The 22,720-nt window shown below is 48.3% G+C and overlaps 1 protein-coding gene across 1 annotated transcript in view; it reads right to left on the bottom strand.

Moving 5' to 3' along the window:
* Positions 1-22,367, bottom strand: part of LOC147101034 (uncharacterized) — a 63,290-nt gene extending 40,923 nt beyond the window's left edge. Inside the window, exon 1 of the mRNA XM_085966204.1 lies at positions 22,169-22,367. Within this exon, the coding sequence (XP_085822330.1) occupies positions 22,169-22,219 (51 nt within the window). The 5' untranslated portion in view covers positions 22,220-22,367. The remainder of the gene's footprint in view (positions 1-22,168) is intronic.
* Positions 22,368-22,720: the final 353 nt, after the last annotated feature.

Below are 22,720 nucleotides of genomic sequence, written 5' to 3'. Positions count from 1 at the left end.
CTGCTAACGAAGAGACAGTGTTGGAGAAATCTTGGGGGAAAGTGGACTAAGATGTCTGACTAAAGAAAGACTTGCATTTACATAGCGCCTTTCACGACCACCGGACGTCTCAAAGCGCTTTACAGCCAATGAAGTACGTTTGAAGTGTGGTCACTGTTGTAATGTAGGAAACACGGCAGCCCCAATTTGCGCACATCAAGCTCCCACACACAGCAATGTGATAATGATAAACAGATAAACTGTTTTTGTTATGTTGATTGAGGGATAAATATTGGCCAGGACACTGGGGATAACTCCCCTGCTCTTCTTCGAAATAGTACCAGGGGATCTTTTACGTCCACCTGAGAGGGCAGACGGGGCTTCGGTTTAACGTCTCATCCGAAAGACGGCACCTCCGACAGTGCAGCACTCCCTCAGCACCGCACTGGGAGCGTCAGCCTAGATTTTCGAGCTCAAGTCTCTGGAGTGGGACTTGAACCCACAACCTTCGTGACTCAGAGGCGAGGGTGCTACCCACTGAGCCACAGCTGGCACGGTAGTGATGTTGAGGGAATTCGGCACAACGCTGGCACCGTATTGTTCGTGGAGGCAGTAAGGATGTTGTTAAGCATCTTTGTGATGGAGTTGCTACTTTAGAAGTGATGAAACAAATCTTACCTACAAGGTTCAGGGAGCAAGGACGACATATATCCAGGAAAACTTGCCGTGAGTTTAAAAGCAACTGGGAGAACGTCATCTAATCTCAGTTTACAACCAAAGCAGCCCAGTCTCAATATCCCATTTGGATCCCAGTTTTTCCGCCCCCCCCCCCCCACTATTTAATCTGCACTGTTTTACATTAAAGTGGTATTTTGATTAAGGGCTGACTGAGTTTTTTTTTGTCACAAGGCAATAAAGAAAATTATATAACCCTGGGGAAATGTCTGAGTTTCCCCAAGGTTTGTGATCTTTGTATTAAAGAAAAATTAAGCAATTAAAAAAAAGGGATGTTACAGTCGAGAACTGCCCTCTGGATACAGTGAGTCACTGCAGGGGTGGAAAAGCATTGCAAACATTTCCCAGAAACAGGAACGTCAGGCCCCTGAATCAGTTTCTTTCAATGTTGGAAACAGCTTTAGTCAATCGGTGATATTTAATACAACAATTACACATCAGTTTCATAAAATGTGCGTATGACAAACAGTCCAACTCCTAAAGAAAGATCTTGCATTTATATACAGCGCCTTTCATAAGACGTAGGAACATAAGACGTAGGAGCAGGAGTAGGTCATTTGGCCCCTCGAGCCTGCTCCGCCATTCAATAAGATCATGGCTGATCTGATCTGGGCCTCAACTCCACTTCCCTGCCCGTTCCCCATAACCCTTGACTCCCTTATCGTTCAAAAAATCTGTCTATCTCCAACTTAAATATATTCAAAGACTCGGCCTCCACAGCTCTCTGGGGGAGAGAATTCCAAAGATTCACGACCCTCCGAGAGAAGAAATTCCTCCTCATTTCCGATTTAAAAGGGTGCTCCCTTATTCTGAAACTATGCCCCCTAGTTCTAGATTTCCCCACGAGGAGAAACATCCTCTCAGCATCTACCCTGTCAAGCCCCTTCAGAATCTTACACGTTTCAATAAGATCACCTCTCATTCTTCTAAACTCCAATGATCTCAGGATATCCCAAAGTACTTTACAGCCAATTAGATACTTTTTGAAGTGTAGTCACTGTTGTAATGTAGGAAACGCGGCAGCTAATTTGCACACAGCAAGCTCCCACAAACAGCAATGTGATAATGACCAGATAATGTTTTTAGTGATGTTGATTGAGGGATAAATATTGGCCCCAGGACACTGGGGATAACTACCCTGCTCTTCTTCCAAAAAGTGCCGTGGGATCTTTTACATCCACCTGAGCAAGCGGACCCGGCCTCGGTTTAATGTCTCATCCCAAAGACGCTGCCTCCGACAGCGCAGCACTCCTTCAGTACTGCACCGGGAGTTTCAGCCTAGATTTTTGTGCTCAAGTCACTGGATACAATAATGTTTTAGTAGAGAAAATATGATCTCAAATAAGGATTACATAGAATTTACAGCACAGAAACAGGCCATTTTGCCAAATTGGTCTATGTGGGCGTGTCTGCTCCACACAAGCCTCCTCCCACTCTACTTCATCTCACCCCATCAACATCTCCTTCTATTCCTTTCTCTCTCATGTGTTTATCCAGCTTCCCCTTAAATGCGTCTATGCTATACGCCTCAACCACTCCCTGCGGTAACGAGTTCCACATTCTCACCACTCAGGATGTATTGACAGTGCAAAATTATTTAAAACAACAATTCACTTAGGGCAGTTGTGTGCACCGTTGTAATGATAATTGAATAACACAGATGAATGTCAAGTGACACCCAATGAGGGGCTAGGCAATTGAGCCACACTAGTTCTCGCTGGCAAATAGATTTCCGTATACCGTGCAAGTCAACAAGTACAGAAAGGGTTGTCTTATGAGGAGCGAGTGAGTAGATTGGGCCTACACTCCCTGGAGTTTAGAAGAATGAGAGGTGATCTCATTGAAACATATAAGATTCTGAGGGGGATTGGCAGGGTAGATGCTGAGAGGTTGTTTCCCCTGGCTGGAGAGTCTAGAACTAGGGGGCATAGTCTGAAGATAAGGGGTAGACCATTTAGGACTGAGATGAGGAGGAATTTCTTCACTCAGAGGGTGGTGAATCTTTGGAATTCTCTGCCCCAGAGGGCTGTGGATGCTCAGTCGTTGAGTATATTCAAGGCTGAGATCGATAGATTTTTGGACTCTAGGGGAATCAAGGGATATGGGGATCAGTCGGGAAAGTGGAGTTGAGGTAGAAGATCAGCCATGATCTTATTGAATGGCGGAGCAGGCTCGAGGGGCCGAATGGCCGACTCCTGCTCCTAATTCTTATGTTATTATTTAACATACAACATTTGATGACAGACAAGGTAGAAATCTGAAAGCCAAGGGGCTCCCTGGGATCACCTCCCAAAAACCCCTATTTACCTGACATGTGTTGGAATAAACTTGACAAGAAAACAAAGACTTGCATTTCTATAGCGCCTTTCATAACCTCAGGACGTCCCAAAGTGCTTTACAGCCAATGAAGTACATCTGAAGTGTAGTCACTGTTGTAATGTAGGAAACGTGGCAGCCAATTTGCGCAGAACAAGGTCCCTCAAACAGCAATGTGATAATGACCAAATTTTTTTGTGATGTTGGTTGAGAGATAAATATTGGCCAGGGATAACTCCCCTGCTCTTCTTCGAAATAGTGCCGTGGGATCTTTTATATCCACCCGAGAGTGCAGAGGGGGCCTCGGTTTAACGTCTCATTCGAAAGATGACACCTCCGACAGTGCGGCACTCCCTCAGTTACTGCACTGGGAGTGTCAACCTAGATACTTGTGCTCAAGTCTCTGGAGTGGGACTTGAACCCACAACCTTCTGACTCAAAGGTGTGAGTGCTACCAACTGTGCCACGGCTAAAGTGAAAACTGCAAACTCAAAATTCCTGAGTGTGAGCATCCTAGGCGCTTTTCAATCGTGTATTTGGAGAAATGTTTTTTAAAAAGTATTATCAAAAGGCATATGTAATAAATGGTTGGGGCCTTTCCACGCATCGATTACGTGACGATAGCTGCTCCTGTTTGGTACCAATTTCAGGTTGAAGTGTTCCTGTTAGTAACACCTATTAAACAAAGGCTCTCCCATACACACACACATTGTGTGATACTTATTTCATTCAGGCAACTGATTTAGAAGAGTCGCTGAGAATAACTAAAGAAATTGTCACTGGCCCAAGTCATTTCCCCACGAACACCACACTCGACAAAAGAATGAAACAGCACATCAAAATTTCTAACCAGACGTTATCTTTTGCTTTCAAAGATCCGAGGTTATTCCTGTCTGTAGATGTTTTTCTTTATATTTGAGAAACATGGTGTTAGGCAGCACCAAGGTTGAGAAGGCAGGGTGGGCGGCGGGCGGTGGGGTGAGTTGCACGGAGCAGGGGGGGGAAGGAGGGTGAAATCAAGAAACAATGGTTAGGTGAAGCTATAGTTTTCTTTGACCCGCAACCTCTACCACTTCGAAGAACATGGGCAGCGGGCGCATGGTAACACCACCACCACCTGCAAGTTCCCCTCCAAGTCACACACCATCTGACTTGGAAATACATTGGCCGATCCTTCATCGTCGCTGGGTCAAAACCCTGGAACTCCCTCCCTAACAGGACTGTGGGAGCAACTTCACCTCACGGACTGCAGCGGTTCAAGGCGGCGGCTCACCACCACCTTCTCCAGGGCGACTAGAGATGGGCAATAAATGCTGGCCTTGCCAGCAATGCCCACATCCCCATGATTGAATTAAAAAAAAATTAAACGTTGAAGTTTAGACAGTGACCTTAGTATCACCGTGTTTGTATCAGCAACAGAAATGTTTGATACCAAAAGATTTGTCTTTATGGGTCACATCGGTATGTTTGTAGGATGTTTTCTGGGGTTAAAGGTGCTATATAAATGTAAGTTATTAGAGTCATAGAGTCATAGAGTTATACAGCACGGATAGAGGCCCTTCGGCCCATCGTGTCCGCGCCGGCCATCAAGCCCTGTCTAATCTAATCCCATATTCCAGCATTTGGTCCGTAGCCTTGTATGCTATGGCATTTCAAGTGCTCATCCAAATGCTTCTTAAATGTTGTGAGGGTTCCTGCCTCCACAACCCTTTCAGGCAGTGAGTTCCAGACTCCAACCACCCTTTGGGTGAAAAAGTTCTTTCTCAAATCCCCTCTAAACCTCCCGCCCTTTACCTTGAATCTATGCCCCCTTGTTATTGACCCTTCTACTAAGGGAAAAAGCTCCTTAGTACCCATCCTATCTATGCCCCTCATAATTTTGTACACCTCAATCATGTCCCCCCTCAGCCTCCTCTGCTCCAAGGAAAACAAACCCAATCTGCCCAGTCTCTCTTCATAGCTGAAGCGCTCCAGCCCTGGTAACATCCTGCTGAATCTCCTCTGCACCCTCTCCAAAGCGATCACATCCTTCCTGTAGTGTGGCGACCAGAACTGCACACAGTATTCCAGCTGTGGCCTAACCAGTGTTTTATACAGCTCCATCATAACCTCCTTGCTCTTATATTCTATGCCTCGGCTAATGAAGGCAAGTATCCCATATGCCTTTTTTACCACCTTATCCACCTGTTCCGCCGCCTTCAGGGATCTGTGTACTTGCACACCCAGATCCCTCTGACCCTCCGTCTTGCCTAGGGTCTTACCATTCATTGTGTATTCCCTTGCCTTGTTAGTCCCCCCAAAGTGCATCACCTCGCACTTTTCCGGGTTAAATTCCATTTGCCACTGTTCCGCCCATCTGACCAACCCATCTATATCGTCCTGCAGACTGAGACTACTCTCCTCGCTATTTACCACCCTACCAATTTTTGTGTCATCCGCGAACTTACTGATCATACCTTTTACATTCATATCCAAGTCATTAATGTAGACCACAAACAGCAAGGGACCCAGCACCGATCCCTGTGGTACCCCACTGGCCACAGGCTTCCAGTCACAAAAACAACCTTCGACCATCACCCTCTGCCTTCTGCCACTAAGCCAGTTTTGTATCCAATGTGCCAAGGCACCCTGGATTCCATGGGCTCTTACCTTCTTGACCAGTCTCCTGTGCGGGACTTTATCGAAGGCCTTACTGAAATCCATGTATACCACATCCACTGCGTTACCCTCATCCACACACGTAGTCACCCCCTCAAAAAATTCAATCAAATTAGTCAGACATGATCTTCCCTTGACAAAGCCATGTTGACTATCCCTGATTAATCCTTGCCTCTCCAAGTGGAGACTAATTTTGTCCCTCAGAATTTTTTCCAATAATTTACCTACCACTGATGTTAGGCTTACTGGCCTGTAGTTCCCCGGTTTTTCCCTACTCCCCTTCTTGAATAATGGTACTACATTAGCGGTTCTCCAGTCCTCTGGCACATCCCCTGTGGCCAGAGAGGTTCTGAATATATGTGTTAGAGCCCCCGCAATCTCTTCCTTTGCCTCACACAGCAGCCTGGGATACATTTCGTCCGGGCCTGGGGATTTATCCATTTTTAGGCCTGCTAAAACCGCCAATACCTCCTCCCTCTCGATGTTAATATGTTCGAGCATATCACAGTCCCCCCGCCCTATTTCTATGTCTACATCGTCCTTCTCCATAGTGAAAACAGATGCAAAAAATTCATTTAGAACCCCTCCTACATCTTCCGGCTCCACACACAGATTGCCACTTTTGTCCCTAATGGGCCCTATTTTTTCCCTAGTTATCCTCTTACCCTTAATATACTTATAAAACATCTTAGGATTTTCCTTTATTTTGCTCGCCAGTGTTATTTCATGGCCCCTCCTTGATCTCCTAATTTCTTTTTTAAGTATCCCCCTGTACTTTTTGTACTCCCCTAGGGCTTCCTCCGTCTTTAGCCTTTTGTATCTGCCAAAAGCCCTCCTTTTTTTCCTAATCCATTCTCGTATATCCCCTGACATCCAAGGTTCCCTGTGGTTTTTGGAACCACCCTTGACCTTTACAGGAACATGTTGCCATTGTATGATCTCAATCTCCCTTCTGAAAGCCTCCCATTGCTCCGATGCGGATTTTCCTACAAGTAGCTGATCCCAGTCCATTTTGGCCAGATCCTGCCTTATCCTATTAAAATCGGCCTTCCCCCAATTTAGAACCTTTATTTCCGGCCCATCCCTGTACTTTTCCATGACCACCTTAAATCTCACCATATTATGGTCACTGTCACCAAAGTGCTCACCTACTAGCACTTCTTCCACTTGGCCGGCCACATTCCCTAGAATTAGGTCCAGTACCGCCCCCTCTCTTGTAGGACTTTCTACATGCTGGCTCAAAAAGCTCTCCTGGATGCACTTTAAGAATTCTACACCCTCTGAGCCTTTCACACTCTGACTATCCCAGTTAATATTGGGGAAGTTGAAATCCCCCATTATTATTACCTTATTATTTGCACATTTCTCTGAGATTTGCCTACATATCTGTTCCTCTATCTCCCCCTGACTGTTTGGAGGCCTATAGTACACTCCCAGCAAAGTGCTTGCCCCCTTTTTGTTTTTAAGCTCCACCCATATGGCCTCATTAGAGGAACCTGCTAATATATCATCCCTCCTTACTGCAGTAATTGACTCCTTAATTAATATTGCGACACCCCCTCCTCTTATACCTCCCCCTCTGTCTCGCCTGAAGATTCTGTACCCCGGAATATTGAGCTGCCAGTCTTGCCCCTCCCTCAACCATGTCTCCGTGATAGCAACAATATCATACTCCCATGTGTTTATCAACACCTTCAGTTCATCCACCTTATTTGCAAGACTCCTTGCATTAAAATAGATGCCATCCAGCCTTGCCCTTATATATTTGTCCTGTCTACCAAGCTGACTTGTTTTTTTCTCTATAATTGGCAGCACATCACCCGCTATTTCAGCTCCCCTCTGTATCCCATCCCCCTGCCAAGTTAGTTTAAACCCCCCCCCAACAGTGCTAGCAAACCTCCCCGCAAGGATATTTCACAGAATCACAGAATCACAGAAACCCCACAGTGCAGATAGAGGCCATTTCGGCCCATCGAGCCTGCACCGACACATATCCCACCCGATCCCCGTAACCCCTACACCAACACATATCCCACCCTATCCCCCTAACACTAAGGGTCAATTTATCATAGCCAATCAACCTAACCCGCACATCTTTGGACTGTGGGAGGAAACCGGAGCACCCGGAGGAAACCCACGCAAACACGGGGAGAATGTGCAAACTCCACACAGACAGTCGCCCGAGGCCGGATTCGAACCCGGGTCCCTGGCGCTGTGAGGCAACAGTGCTAACCACTATGCCACCGTGCTGCTTGTCCTGCTCTGGTTCAGGTGCAACCCGTCCGACTTGTACAAGTCCCACCTTTCCCAGAAGCAGGCCCAGTGATCCAGGAAACTAAAACCCTCCCTCCTGCACCAACTCTTTAGCCACGCATTCATCTGTTCTATCCTCCTATTCCTATACTCACTAGCACGTGGCACTGGGAGTAATTCAGAGATTACAACCTTTGAGGTCCTGCTCTTTAATCTGCTACCTAGCTCCCTAAATTCTTGATGCAGGACCTCATCCCCCTTCCTACCTATGTCGTTGGTCCCAATGTGGACCACGACCTCTGCCTGCTCACCCTCCCCCTTAAGAATGCCCTGTAGCCGCTCAGTGACATCCATGACCCTGGCCCCAGGGAGGCAACAAACCATCCTGGAGTCACGTTTGCAGCCACAGAAACGCCTATCTGTTCCCCTTACGATAGAATCCCCTACCACTATTGCTCTCCCACTCTTTTTCCTCCCTTTCTGAGCAGCAGAAGCGTCCCTGGTGCCAGGAAGTTGGCTGCTGCTGCTTTCCCCTGGTGAGTCATCCCCCTCAACAGTATTCAACTTGGTATACCTGTTTGAAAGGGGGATGACCGCAGGGGTCCCCTGCACTTCCTGCCTGCCTCTGTTGCTCCGCCTGATGGTCACCCAATTCCTTTCTGCCTGTGCAGCCCTACCCTGCGGCGTGAACAACTCGCTAAACGTGCTATCCACGACCCTCTCAGCATTGTTTCATAGAGTCTCGAACCCATATGTAAAGTTTAAATGGATACCCCCATAAGGATGGTCCCAGAACTGAGAGATTACAACTATCGGGAAAGATTGAACAGGCTGGGGCTTTTTTCTTTTTTTAAAAAAGAGAGAAGATTTAGAGGCAACCTGATTGAGGTCTTTAAAATTATGACTGGGTTGGACAGGGTAAATGTGGAGAGAATGTTTCCACTTGTGGGAGAATCCAAAACTAAAGGCCATAAATACAAGATACAGGAAACTCTCGATTTACCGGCACCTAATTAACCGGAAATCTCTCTTAACCGGCAAAATTCAGGAGTAGGTTCAGGTAAGTTTTACTTCAAATTAGTGGCCATGTGATGGGCCTTCAATAACCACAAAACTAGAAGTTATAGACTTAAACAAGTTGGCTTTTAATCACTAAGATCAGAGCTAACATCTCAACACGCCGACTGGTTCACAGGAATGAGTCCTACAGATCCTGGGATCTTTATGTAAGAGAAGTCAGGGGCGGAGCCAAGAGCCAAGACCTGGAACCTCCCAGGTTAGTCGGGAAAGAGGAAGTGAAACTATACACAGTGGGGGAGGGTAATATACATGAGTGCAAAACGAATACAGGATCAAGACAAACAGATTTCATTACACCGTGTAACTGGGGTTCCTGCACCTGTTGCCATGCAACAGGGACACCTGGATCGGTGGCCGTGTACGGGGCTCTCGTACCTTGGTAAGTATACCTCTCTGTAATCCGGGCTTTTGGATCAACCGGCAGCACGCCGGTCCCGTCGGTGCCGGATAAAAAAGAGAGTTTCCTGTAGTTACTAATAAATCCAATAGGGAAATAAGGAGAAATTTCTTTACTCAGAGAGTGGTTAGAATGTGGAACTCGCTACCACAGGAAGTGGTGGAGAAAAATAGCTTAGATGCTTTCAAAAGAAAAGTAGACGAGAGCAAGAGGAATAGAAAGATATGCTGAAAGGCTGAGATGAGGTAGATGGAATGGGAGGAGACTCGGGTGGAGCATAAACACCAGCACTGACTAGTTGGGCCGAATGGCCTGTTTCTGTGCTGTATATTCAATGTAATTAATGCGCATACATCTTAAGGTGCAAATAATAACCAACCGTTGGAGTTATTCATCCAGTGAGGCATCAGCACTAAGAATAACAATTTCCAAATCTACGTGTCTGCAAAATTCAACACAGGACAAACCAGTGAATCAGAAATATCTAAGTGTGGATTGGGCTTAGGCGCATGGGTTTGGTGAGCTGTATTGTCAGGGTTTTGAGGGATGTGTACGTCCCACTGCAAGTTGTCTGGACACCTCTACTTATGCAGATAACCTTTTCCAAATTGCAGGCAGAACAGCACCGTTCTCAACTCACTTAGAAAGACTCCAAAAAGGCCTAATTCTGAAAATTTGGCTTTCCAGCATTTTAAAATCTGGCTACAAAAATCATTGTCACTAAAATATACACAGGAGTTTTACACTAGGGTGACCATATTTCGTAAACCAAATCCGGGGACACACAGGGTGGGAGCACGGCAAAGTAGCCAGGACGAAAAATATAGGTTGCGGAGTGTAGCGAGGCAACATTTATTTTAGCACATATACACTGCAAATGTAAAACAAATGTGCATATAATTACCGCGGATTTGACAGCACACTATTGAAGTGCATTCAGACACAGTTTATAAATAACACAACAACACTGTTCAGTCCATTGACCTGAAACTGTGATTATGTCTAACGGTACGATAGGCATATATTCCAATGAACGTGGCTCTAGTCTATTCGGAGACGAGTTCGTGAACCGGTGACTCTTCCGGGGGCGTTGTTTGCCTGGGGACACAGGACCTCATCCAGGGACCGTCCCTGGAAAACAGGGACGTAGGGTCACCCTATTTTCGAAGAGGTGTCAGATGTCACTGAGTTGGTACTTTGACACCGTGCCCGATCATAGAACCATAGAACCGTCGAACCCGTGCCGGCTCTCTGCTGGAGCACTTCAGCTGATTCTGCATCGAAGCGAGGCGTTTCAGATGGTTTACGGCAACACCCAAAAAAAAAATGAGGAAGAACTTAATTAAACATTGTAATAGTATAAACTATTGCAGTCACTTTTTGTAAAAGAAATTTCTAAGTTCTGTATTATTTGAGGCATGCCAGGACTGCGTATTCCAATGCTCTAACCAGGCTGCTGTCTGTAGGCAGATTTTTTTATATAATTGGGACGGTTAGCAAATGTAATATCTCACAGATGGGGTACATTTACTGATGCATTAAGGAGGGAACAGATGGCCAGGAGCAAATTTCATGTCTGAGACACCAGAGGGCTTTGCATGACATCCATGAACCACGAGAGTAAAGATCAAGCGGTTTATAAACTTCAGCCAAGTCACTAGACTGTTGCACACTCCTAAGCAAAAAAAAAGCACTGCTGCCTCTTCACACTTGGAGCTTGTGTCTCTATTGCGACTGGCAAATCTCCCTCATTACCGGTGACCACAGTCATTACGGCTATTCCGTGGAGCTGCGTGGCTTCCTATTGCACTATTCTGTCTTTAATTCAGCCGGCAGGAAAGGGTGAGCTATTTTTTCAGGTAAGTTCGGTTTGTTGAAGGTAGAATAATCATAGAATGGTTACAGCACAGAAGGAGGCCGTTCGGCCCATCGAGCCCGTGCTGGCTCTCTGCAAGAGCACTTCAGCTAGTCCTGCTCCCCCAACTTTTCCCCTGCAAATTTTTTTCCTTCCGGTACTTATCCAACTCCCTTTTGAAAGCCATGATCTAAGCTGCCTCCACCACCCTCTCAGGCAGCGCATTCCAGATCCTAATCACTCACTGCCTAAAAAAGTTTTCCTCATGTCGCCTTTGGTTCTTCTGCCAATCACCTTAAATCTGTGTCCTCTGGTTCTCGACCCTTCTGCCAATGGGAACAGTTTCTCTTTATCTACTCTGTCCAGACCCCTCATGATTTTGAACACCTCTATCAAATCTCCTCTCAACCTTCTCTGTTGTAAGGAGAGCAACCCCCACCCCCCCAGAGGCGCTAACGGAGACACTACCGGCTTTGCAGCCGGGCGTGGCGATAGTACCGACGCCTGCGAAATTGACGTGGAGGTTTTCGGCAGTGATAACCACTAGCGCCACGATATCCTGCGGCCAGAGATCGTGGCGCCATTGCCGTGCGTACCGCCCAATACCCAGACCCGAACTTCGGTTCCGCCTCCTGCAGCATCGCCGGGCGAAATCACCGACAACCGCAGGAGGCGTTGTTCGGGAGGACGGGGGCACAAATTAAAGGGGACGTTGGCGCGGGTAGGTGAAAAATTGTTACAACATTGTAAGTGATTTTTTTCCGATTGCTCCTGGGCGGTGATCGATCAGCCCGGCGCTCTGCTGGAGGTGCACGGGGCTGATCGGGCCGGCTCGCGGCTGCCGTCGGGGACCAGCTAACTGGTCCCAATGCAGAGCCTGCAGCGATGGCCCTTCCCTTTAAGGGAGAGAAGGAGTCTCGGGTGGCTGCAGCGCTGCACAGGACATTGCGCAGAGCTGCACCACTAACGCTCCGCCTGCGCCCTTTAGTGCTCCACTTCCTTCCTGGAGTGCAAACACCGAAATTTGAAAAAGCTGGGAATCATTAGTGCCTGGTGCTAAGTTTCCCAGATTTCAAAAGTTAGTGCCCCAAACGGGGCGATACTGAATTTCTCCCTCATAATGACTTAAGAGTTTCATGGGGGGAGTCATGAGGGGGGAAGCTAACTTTCAGTACCTCAGCTTCCAGTATTCATGTGCCAATCAAGACCATGAATGTTGGTAGTGTGGCGGTACCACTGGTTGTCCCTTACATTGAGACACATAATTCCCTTTAACTTACCTTACTGTATGTTTAACTTACCTTTTGAGGCCGTTGCCCTTTTAACTTACCTGTTGGAGCCATTGCCCCTTTAAGACGTGCCCTAGCGCGCTGACGTCACGTCACGTACAACGTGATGTGCGTGCGCCGGCACAGCCCGGCCTAGCGTCTTCGGTCTCAACGGCCAGCTGACGGGAGCGACGCGATCTTCCGCTCCCGCGGCAAGCACCGGCACAGCCCGGCCTAGCGTCTTCGGCCTCAACGGCCAGCGACGCAACGACGCGCATCACGTGACGCCCTAAGTGCGGGAAACGCGAGCAACGTGATGACGTCACAAGACAAATGCGATGACATCATCACGCTCCCCACAGGACTGCGAACTCAGTCCTCTTGGAGTCCCCACTGGGACAAGACCTACACCACGGTGCTCCTACAGTCAGCCATCTTACCTGCTATCTTACCTGATGTAATTAGCCTGTTCCTGTAAATAAACAACTTATTTATAGTTCGTCGAAGTCAAACTCTCTTATTTAGTGGCGATCTACACGAACCGCTACATTGGTGACCCCACGACGTGAGTACGGGAGCTCATCAATTCCAACGCTACAATTGGTGAACCCGTATCCGTGAACGATTTTCACGGTAGCAACGCGCGCCTGAACCTCGTCTTCACTCAAGACGACCAACGCACAACCGACGAACAACCACAGAACAGCAACCGCCTAACATCGATTCCACCAAAAGCGACCCCGTCTTTGCGTACGTCTTCGCAAAGGAAGCGCAGCTTGGAGGTGAGCCCGTTTTTCACGAACGATTTCACAGAGGTAGAGCACGACCAACGGCAACCGTCATCCACCAGCGCTACAATTGGTGGGTTTGTGAACGTCTTTCACAAACAAAGCACGCTATGGAAGCATCAGCCGTTCTGCTGTCGCTACCGCAATCCAGGGAGCCACGGTCTCCCTCGTGCTTTATGCAGGTAGAAGCCCTGTTCGCTGAGAACATCGGTGCGGCACAGACCACGCACCTGCTCACGGTCTCCGTATTCGACTCTTCTACCGCCACACGGATCGTCCGCCTCTACGTCCAAAGCACCAGCAAGTATACATCTCTCCAAGCGCGGGGTACAGCATGTTCAGGCCCACAAGATCGGAGCGCGCCCCGCGGGGATACCACGAGGACTCACCCCCGCAAAACACGAGGACGCACTCCTCGCACACGAGGACCCATCCCTCGCGAACCACGAGAACCCATCCCTCGTGAACACCGACGACTCCTTCTCCGCTGACGACGCACCAGCCCTTCAGCTTGCTGGTTGTGTTACCTACTACACGATTCGGCGTGAACAAAAGCGTGCCGCCCTCCCGGCTGTTTTCTCCTAAATCTACAACTGTTACAAGTGTTGCCGCCCTCCAGGCAGAGTTAACCCCTCCTGAAAGCAACAACAACCTGGACCGTTGCCGCCCTTTCTCCAGTTTTCCCTTTAACAAACGCAAACGTCTACTGAAGCTGCACACATCGAGGACGGGTCCAACGGGCATCCTGCGGCCGCGATCAGCCACGTGAAAGTTGCTAGCCTCACCGATCACTGATCAACGCAGCAACTCTTCACCCTCCATTGTGTTCACGTCGTAGCACTATGGCACGCACCGTTCCGTGCGTTCCAGCCTCCCGAAGGTTTCGCTCACCCATCAACGGAGACATCGCCCGCGTCCGCCCAACCTGCCCGTCACTCTGACAAGGCCTTCTGTTTCGCACAACTCCACGGTCCTTCGCCTGATGGATACGTTTTATTCGCCACGACGCGCGTAAGGATCCGCTCACGAGCAGCATCTTCATACCTCGCCTACCAAGTCGAGACAGCACGACCGCCGTGACCACCAGCTCGTCAGACCATCTCATCCTTGGACTTTCGTTAAAGCGAATTCTGGGGGGGGCCTATGTGGCGGTACCACTGGTTGTCCCTTACATTGAGACACATAATTCCCTTTAACTTACCTTACTGTATGTTTAACTTACCTTTTGAGGCCGTTGCCCTTTTAACTTACCTGTTGGGGCCATTGCCCCTTTAAGACGTGCCCTAGCGCGCTGACGTCACGTCACGTACAACGTGATGTGCGTGCGCCGGCACAGCCCGGCCTAGCGTCTTCGGCCTCAACAGCCAGCCGATGGGAGCGACACGATCTTCCCCTCCCGCGGCAAGCACCGGCACAGCCCGGCCTCGCGACCTCGGCCTCAACGGCCAGCGACGCAACGACGCGCATCACGTGACGCCCTAAGCGCGGGAAACGCAACGTGATGACGTCACAACACAAACGCGATGACATCATCGCGCTCCCCACAGGACTGCGAACTCAGTCCTCGTGGAGTCCTCGCTGGGACAAGACCTACACCACGGTGCTCCTACAGTCAGCCATCTTACCTGCTATCTTACCTGATGTAATTAGCCTGTTCCTGTAAATAAACAACTTATTTATAGTTCGTCGAAGTCAAACTCTCTTATTTAGTGGCGATCTACACGAACTGCTACAGTAGACTATTTGACCAAAGTGATGCTGCACCTTTACCCGATCCTGCGCTCAACCAGCATTCACACATGCTCGGCTTCTAGCACAGGGGTGTGATCAGCAGCAGATTCCCCCCCCACCCCCCGCCTCCTCGCTCACCCAGGCGCACTAGGGCCAATTATAGCACCCCCAACTGCTGCCTCAGCCAAGATCAGCTAACTCATTGAACCTGGAGCATTCCCGGTGAGTATGGGTCAGTAGGCACCACATTGGGCAGCACCCCTACCCACTAACAGCCATCAGAGATCACCTCTTACAGAAGCTAGGCACTGCAGGACCAGTTAGAAACATAGAAACATAGAAGATAGGAACAGGAGTAGGCCATTCGGCCCCTCGAGCCTGCTCCGCCATTCAATGAGATCATGGCTGATCATTCAAACTCAGTACCCTGTCCCTGCCTTCGCCCCATATCCCTTGATCTCTTTAGCCTTAAGAAATATATCTAACTCCTTCTTGAATATATTTAATGAATTGGCCTCAACTGCCTTCTGTGGTAGAGAATTCCACAGGTTCACCACTCTCTGGGTGAAGAAATTCCTCCTCATCTCTGTCCTAAATGGCTTACCCCTTATCCTTAGACTGTGACCCCTGGTTCTGGACTCCCCAACCATCGGGAACAGCCTTCCTGCATCTAGTCTGTCTAGTCCTGTTTGAAACTTATAAAATTCTATGAGATCCCCTCTGATTCTTCTAAACTCCAGCGAGTATAAGCCCAATCGACCCAATCTCTCCTCATAAGTCATTCCTGCCATTCTAGGTATCAGCCTGGTGAATCTTCGCTGCACTCCCTCCATGGCAAGAACATCCTTCCTCAGATAAGGTGACCAAAACTGCACACAATACTCAAGGTGTGGTCTTACCAAGGCCCTGTACAACTGCAGCAAGACATCCTTGTTCCTGTACTCAAACCCTCTCACTACGAAGGCCAACATACCATTTGCCTTCTTAACCCTTACGATCGCTCGGATGGATCGGAGAGGAATTCCCTAGATTTTTTCCCCCAAATTGGCCTGGGTTTTTTTAATCTGTTTTTTTTTGCATCTCCCAGAAGATCACATTGTTTTGGGTAGGGTGGAGAGTGTACATATTGTGGGTATATACACACAAGGTATCGCAATAGTGTGGGTCAGGCTCGATGGACCAGAGGGTCTTTGCCTGTCCGTCATTTTTCATACGTTCGTATATATCAGAGGAGCTCTGATGTGATTTATGGTATCTTCAATCGATTCCCAAACTGCTAGTAGACAAGCAAGTGAAATCCTAAAATACATACAGGTATGTGAACAAATCCCTTTACTACAAACAAGTTGCTATCTCCCTCTCTATACTGGAATGTTTTATCAGATTAAAAAGGGACCAAAGGTTCCAGGCACTTGTATATTGTGACAGGCTGGACTAAAAACCAAGCTATTTATTGTCCTTGGTGACAACGTCAATAAAAGGCTTGGAGATAATTGGTTGGGTGGGGAACATATGCTCAAAAGGGAGGGAGCAGCGTGCTACCACAGAACGTAGAGAGTGGTGTATTTAGTTCAAATGATCTGATCAATAATGCGAGCCAACTTTTTTTTCTGAATATATCCCCAGCTCAATTGAACTGCCTAATAACAACAGAAAACGCTGGAAAAACTCAGCAGGCCATCCGTGGAGAGAAACAGAGTCAACGTTTCAGGGCGAAACCCTTCTTCAGAACCTCCTAACTCGCACCAAGTCCCACTCACCCATCACCCCTGTGCTCGCTGACCTACATTGGCTCCCGGTTGAGCAATGCCTCAATTAAAAAACATTCTCTTTTTTTTCCAAATCCCTCTATGGCCTCGCCCCTCCCTATCTCTGTAACCCCCTCCAGCACCCACTCCCCCACCCCCCGAGATTTCTGCGCTCCTCCAATTTTGATCTCTTGCGCATCCTCGATTATAATCGCTCCACCATTGGCGGCTGCGCCTTCAGCTGCCTGGGCCCTAAGCTCTGGAATTCCCTCCCTAAACCTCTCCGCCTCTCTACCTCTCTTTCCTCCTTTAAGACGCTCCTTAAAACCAACCTCTTTGGCCAAGATCTGTCCTGATATCTCCTTATGTGGTTTGGTGTCACATTTTGTTTGATAACGCTCCTGAAGAAGGGTTTCGACCTGAAACGTTGACTGTTTCTCTCTCCACGGATGTTGCCTGGCCTGCTGAGTTTTTCCAGCGTTTTCTGTTGTTATTTCGGATTTCCAGCATCCGCAGTATTTTGCTATCAATTGGCCTGCCTGTTGCCCTGGTCTCCTACTGGGCAACGACACTCCATTCTGTGGCACTAAACCATAAACACCAGAAGGTCTTGGGTATCTTTCCTAGTCTATTTTGTTTGAGCCAATGGAGTGGCATCAAGTTCCCCCGATGCTAGAATACAACGACCAGATCCTGACGAGTACGCCCTTCTACGCTCTTTAAACAACTGGCCCAAACAAACTACAAATGTGCGCATGCTTGCATAATTTTGCCCTGACTCTCAACAAAAACACTACACGTCCTGCGGTGCCCACCGCTCGTGGCAGACGCCGCATGATTCTGCTTCAAGGTCTCCCAGGCATGCACGATTCCTTGTAAAAAGGGGCAAGCAGTCCGGCCATCCCCTCCCATCGGACCTATGGATGGTAACTTATTTAAGGAGGGATATACTTGCGCTGGAGGGTGTTCAACGAAGGTTCACTAGGTTGATTCCTGAGATGAAGGGGGCTGTCTTATGAGGAAAGGTTGAGCCTATACTCACTGGAGTTTAGAAGAATGAGAGGTGATCTTATTGAAACATATAAGATTCTGAGGGGGGCTTGACAGGGTAGATGCTGAAAGGATGTTTCCCCTCGTGGGGGAATCGAGAATAGTTTCAGGATAAGGGGTCACCCATTTAAGGCGGAGATGAGGAGGAATTTCTTCTCTCAGGAGGTCGTGAATCTTTGGAATTCTCTTCCCCAGAGAGCTGTGGAGGCCGAGTCAGTGAATATATTCAAGGTTGAGATAGACAGATATTTGAGCTACAGGGGAGTCAAGGGTTATGGAGAACAGGCAGGAAAGTGGAGTTGAGGCCAAGATCAGATCAGCCATGATCTTATTGAATGGCGGAGCAGGCTCGAGGGGCCAAATGGCCAACTCCTGCTCCTATTTCTTATGTTCTTATGTAACTCTCGCCGTGCCTGGGAGCAGACCGAACCCCAGGAGGTCCTACAACTTACTCGTGCAGTCCTGGAGGGTTGACAACGATGTGTGGTGCATTGGAGAGGCCAGACTTTCAAGGAAAAAGGCACAGGAATTAATACCTCAAAGAAGGTTGAAAGTGGATGCTAGAAATATGATAATGGGACATTAATTTATAATGATCCAAAAAAAGAGGAAGTAAGATGCATCAATGATGTTGCACATGTCCAATGCTCACTGGGCCAGATAGGACTGCTGGGCTCTGGGTCACTTTGGTAGAATTCAATAAAATTTCAGAACAAAAACAACTTGCATTTATATAGCGCCTTTAACATAGTAAAATGCCCCAAGGCGCTTCACAGGAGCGATTATCAAACAAACTGTGACACCGAACCACATAAGGAGATATTAGGGCAGAGCTTGGCCAAAGAGGTTGGTTTTAAGGAGCGTCTTAAAGGAGGAAAGAGAGGTAGAGAGGCGGAGAGGTTTAGGGAGGGAATTCCAGAGCTTAGAGTCCAGGCAGCTGAAGGCGCGGCCGCCAATGGTGGAGCGATTATAAATCGAGGATGCACAAGAGACCAAAATTGGAGGAGCGCAGAAATCTCGGGGGGGGGGGGGCGCGAGGCCATAGAGGGATTTGAAAAAAAGGATGAGAATTTTTTTTAAATTGAGGCATTGCTCAACCGGGAGCCAATGTAGGTCAATGAGCACAGGGGTGATGGGTGAACGGGACTTGGTGCAAGTTAGGACACGGACAGCAGAGTTTTGGCAGAGCTCAAGATTACGGAGGGTGGAAAATGGGAGGCCAGCCAGAAGTGCTTTGGAACATTCAAGTCTAGAGGTAGTCAAGCTCTTTATAGCAATCTTGGAATGAAGTACCATAGGCAATCATTTTTAACATGTGAGAGACCTTCAAAAGGAGGCTGGGGCTGTTTTCTCTTGAAAAAAGGCTGAGGGGTGACCTAATAAAGGCCATTACAATTATGAAAGGTTTTGATAGAGTGGATAGAGAGAGTTTCCACTTGTAGGGAAGAGCAAAACTAGAGGCCATCAGTATAAGATAGTCACCAAGAAATCCAATAGGGAATTCAGAAGAAACTTCTTTACCCAGAGAGTGGTGAGAATGTGGAACTCGCTACCACAGGGAGTGGTTGAGGTGAATAGTATAGATGCATTTAAGGGGAGGCTGGACAAGCATATGAGGGAGAAGGGAATAGAGGGTTATGCAGATAGATTTAGATGAGGAAAGACGGGAGGAGGCTCGAGTTGGGCCGAGTTGCCTATTTCTGTGTTGTATACTCTATGTAATTGTATGTAATTACTGTGGTCACCGTGTTCAGATGACAGGTGAACGAATTTGAGAGGGGTATTGGATGGCACTCGGGGACATTACACAGAAAGCGCTTCACGTGTAGGGAGAGCACGACGGTCAATGACAACGGCACAGCATTCAACAATCCAGGCCTTTGAGTAGTTGTAAAGCTATGATCAAGATGTCCAAATATTTTGAATTAAACAAGTCTCCTGATGCTATAATTACCAGCAAAACATAGATGTTGACAAAAATAAGTCAGTAGAAAGTCTGAGGAAAACACTGATGTCAAGGTTCGGTGGGAATTACATTAACAAAAAACCTAGTGAAATCCAGAGCCAAAACTTGTTTCCCCCCCTCCAATCTTGTTCACTCACAGTGAGTTCTCCCACTGAGTTACCGTTCCGCAGGTGTTAGATACCTGGCCATTATCCAGGTGTGAGCCTAGCCAGTGTCTGTCAATAAGCCTTCAGAGAGGGACATCAGAGCTGAGCCCAATCCTGTCTTCACCCAGTGTCCAAACACAAGGAGGGGTGGGGGTACAGAGGGGGGTGGTGGTGAGGGGGGCAGGAGGAGACGGAGGGGGGCAGGAGGAGACAGAGGGGGGCAGGTGGTGAAGGGGGAGGGGGAGGTGGAGGGGGAGGTGGAGGGGGGAGGAGGAGGGGGAGGTGGTGAATGGGGAGGGGAAGATGGTGAAGGGGAATATGGAGGGGTGGAGGAGACGCGGGGTGGAGGAGACAGAGGGGGGCAGGAGGTGAAGGGAAAGAGGAGACAGAGGGGGTGGAGGAGACGGAGGGGGGCAGGAGGTGAAGGGAGGGGAGGGGACAGAGGGGGTGGAGGAGACGGAGGGGGGCAGGAGATGAAGGGGAGGAGGAGACGGAGGGGGTGGAGGAGACACGGGGAGGGGGGAGGAGATGGAGGGGGGCAGGAGATGAAGGGGGAGGAGGAGACGGAGGGGGTGGAGGAGACACGGGGAGGGGGGAGGAGACGGGGGGGCAGGAGGTGAAGGGAGAGGAGGGGACGGGGTGGTAGAGGAGACACGGGGAGGGGGGAGGAGGGGGAGGGTGGAGCGATATGGGATTCAATGTACAATCAGGAGTGGGAACCCTGGCCGATCATTTCCATTCCCGAACACTCTCCACCCCTACCACTGCCTCGAGTACAATTGGCTAAGTCAGCACAAACTGAAGCTCCAACCCGAGTTATATGGCTTAGAGAGAGTGACCTTAACCCTTGATTTTACAATCGTCATTTAACAATCTCGTTTTTTAATGAGTGTACACTGGCAATAAAATAATGCTGATCAGAAAATCTAGGCACTTGCCTCGAAACCATTGGGACGGCAAGTCTGCAACTTCTCACTGTGGATTCTGCTTTTATAATTGAACTAAACACTAACTCATCAATTATAATGAATACAAAAAAAGAAAGACTTGCATTTCTATAGCGCCTTTCACGACCTCAGGATGTCCCAAAGCGCTTCACAGCCAATGAAGTACTTTTTGAAGTGTAGTCACTGTTGTAATGTAGGCAACGCGGCAGCCAATTTGCGCACAGCAAGATCCCACAATCAGCGCTGTGATAACGGCCAGATAATCTGTTTTAGTGACGTTGGTTGAGGGGTAAATATTGACCAGGACACCGGGGAGAACTCCCCCCTGCTCTTCTTCGAAATAGTGGCCATGGGATCTTTTACATCCACCTGGAGAGGGCAGACGGGGCCTCGGTTTAACATCTCATCAGAAAGGCAGTGCGGCACTCCCTCAGTACTGCACTAGGAGTGTCAGTTTAGATTTTTGTGCTCAAGTCCCTGGAGTGGGACTATGAACCCACAACCTTCTGACTCAGAGGCGAGGGTGCTACCCACTGAGTCACCAAAATAAAAATCTTATTTTAAAAAAAGGACATCTAGAACAATTATCAAGGTGGAGGTGAAAAATTAGCCCAGGAAAAGAAAGACTTGCATTTATATAGCGCCTTTCACGACCACCGGACAACCCAAAGCGCTTTACAGCCAATGAAGTACATTTTCAAGTGGATCACTGTTGTAATGTGGTAAACGCGGCAACCAATCTGCGCACAGCAAGCTTCCACAAACAGCAATGTGATAATGACCAGATCATGTTTTTAGTGATGTTGATTGAGGGATAAATATTGGCCCCAGGACACCAGGGGGAGAACTCCCACTGCTCTTCTTCGATATAGTGGCCATGGGATCTTTTACGCCCACCTGACGGAGCAGACAGGGCCTCGGTTTTCCGGCTCATCCGAAAGACGGCACCTCCGACAGTGCAGCAGCTCCCTCAGCACTGCACTGGGAGTGTCAGGTGCTCAAGTGTCAGTAGATTTTTGTAATCAAGTCTCTGAAGTGGGACTTGAACCCACAACCTGCTGACTCAAAGTGTGCTTCCCACAGAGTTAGCAAAATACAATAAAAAATCATTTTTTTTTAAATTAAAGGGCATTTAGAATAATTATCAAGGTGCAGGGGGTTAAAAAAAATTAGCCCAGGATGAGATTAACAAGCGTAACATACTGAACAGGTAAATAAGACAACTGCAGGGAACTGACTTGCCCCACTTACCTGCAGTGACGCTGCGCGCTGCCCCTGACTCAGAGCTCGAAGCCCATTCATTGCAGCGGCGCTGTGCAGAATCACGCAGCCCAATTTCACCTTGAAAAGCTTTATTTGTGATCCTGTGTCAGTCGGGAAAGCGCTAAAAGATTAAACCGCAGCCGGAAGAAAAATCTGCAATCCGCCCCCTTTTAGTTCTTCTGGTTCCTGGGTCATCGACCCGAAGCAAACCCAGCTGAACCAAAGTTCCCCTAAGAAGTTTAAAAGTGTTTGCAGAATGAAAGCGTTTCCCGGGCAGCGCCACTTGTCTTTACTTAAGTCTGCTATTTAAAAAAAAAATCTTTTCAGTTAAGATGCTCTCCCAACACTTTCCAGGTTTAACCCTTAGTTTGCAATCTGTGTTAGGAAGTATAATTCTGCTGAATCCATGAAAGCCCTTTCTCCAATTTTAACAGTGCAGACTTTGCCTTGCACTTCGGGCAAATTTTCCTCTTCATTTTTTTCCCCCCTATTCTTCAGCTGCCTGCAGCTCAGAGAGTGCATGCACACCCATCCATGCAG

This window comes from Somniosus microcephalus, chromosome 24 (assembly GCF_052327205.1).
Source record: "Somniosus microcephalus isolate GS21.2 chromosome 24, FLI_Smic_1.0, whole genome shotgun sequence".
In the NCBI taxonomy this organism is placed as follows: Eukaryota; Metazoa; Chordata; class Chondrichthyes; order Squaliformes; family Somniosidae; genus Somniosus; species Somniosus microcephalus.
This window is presented reverse-complemented; position numbering and strand designations above follow the sequence as displayed.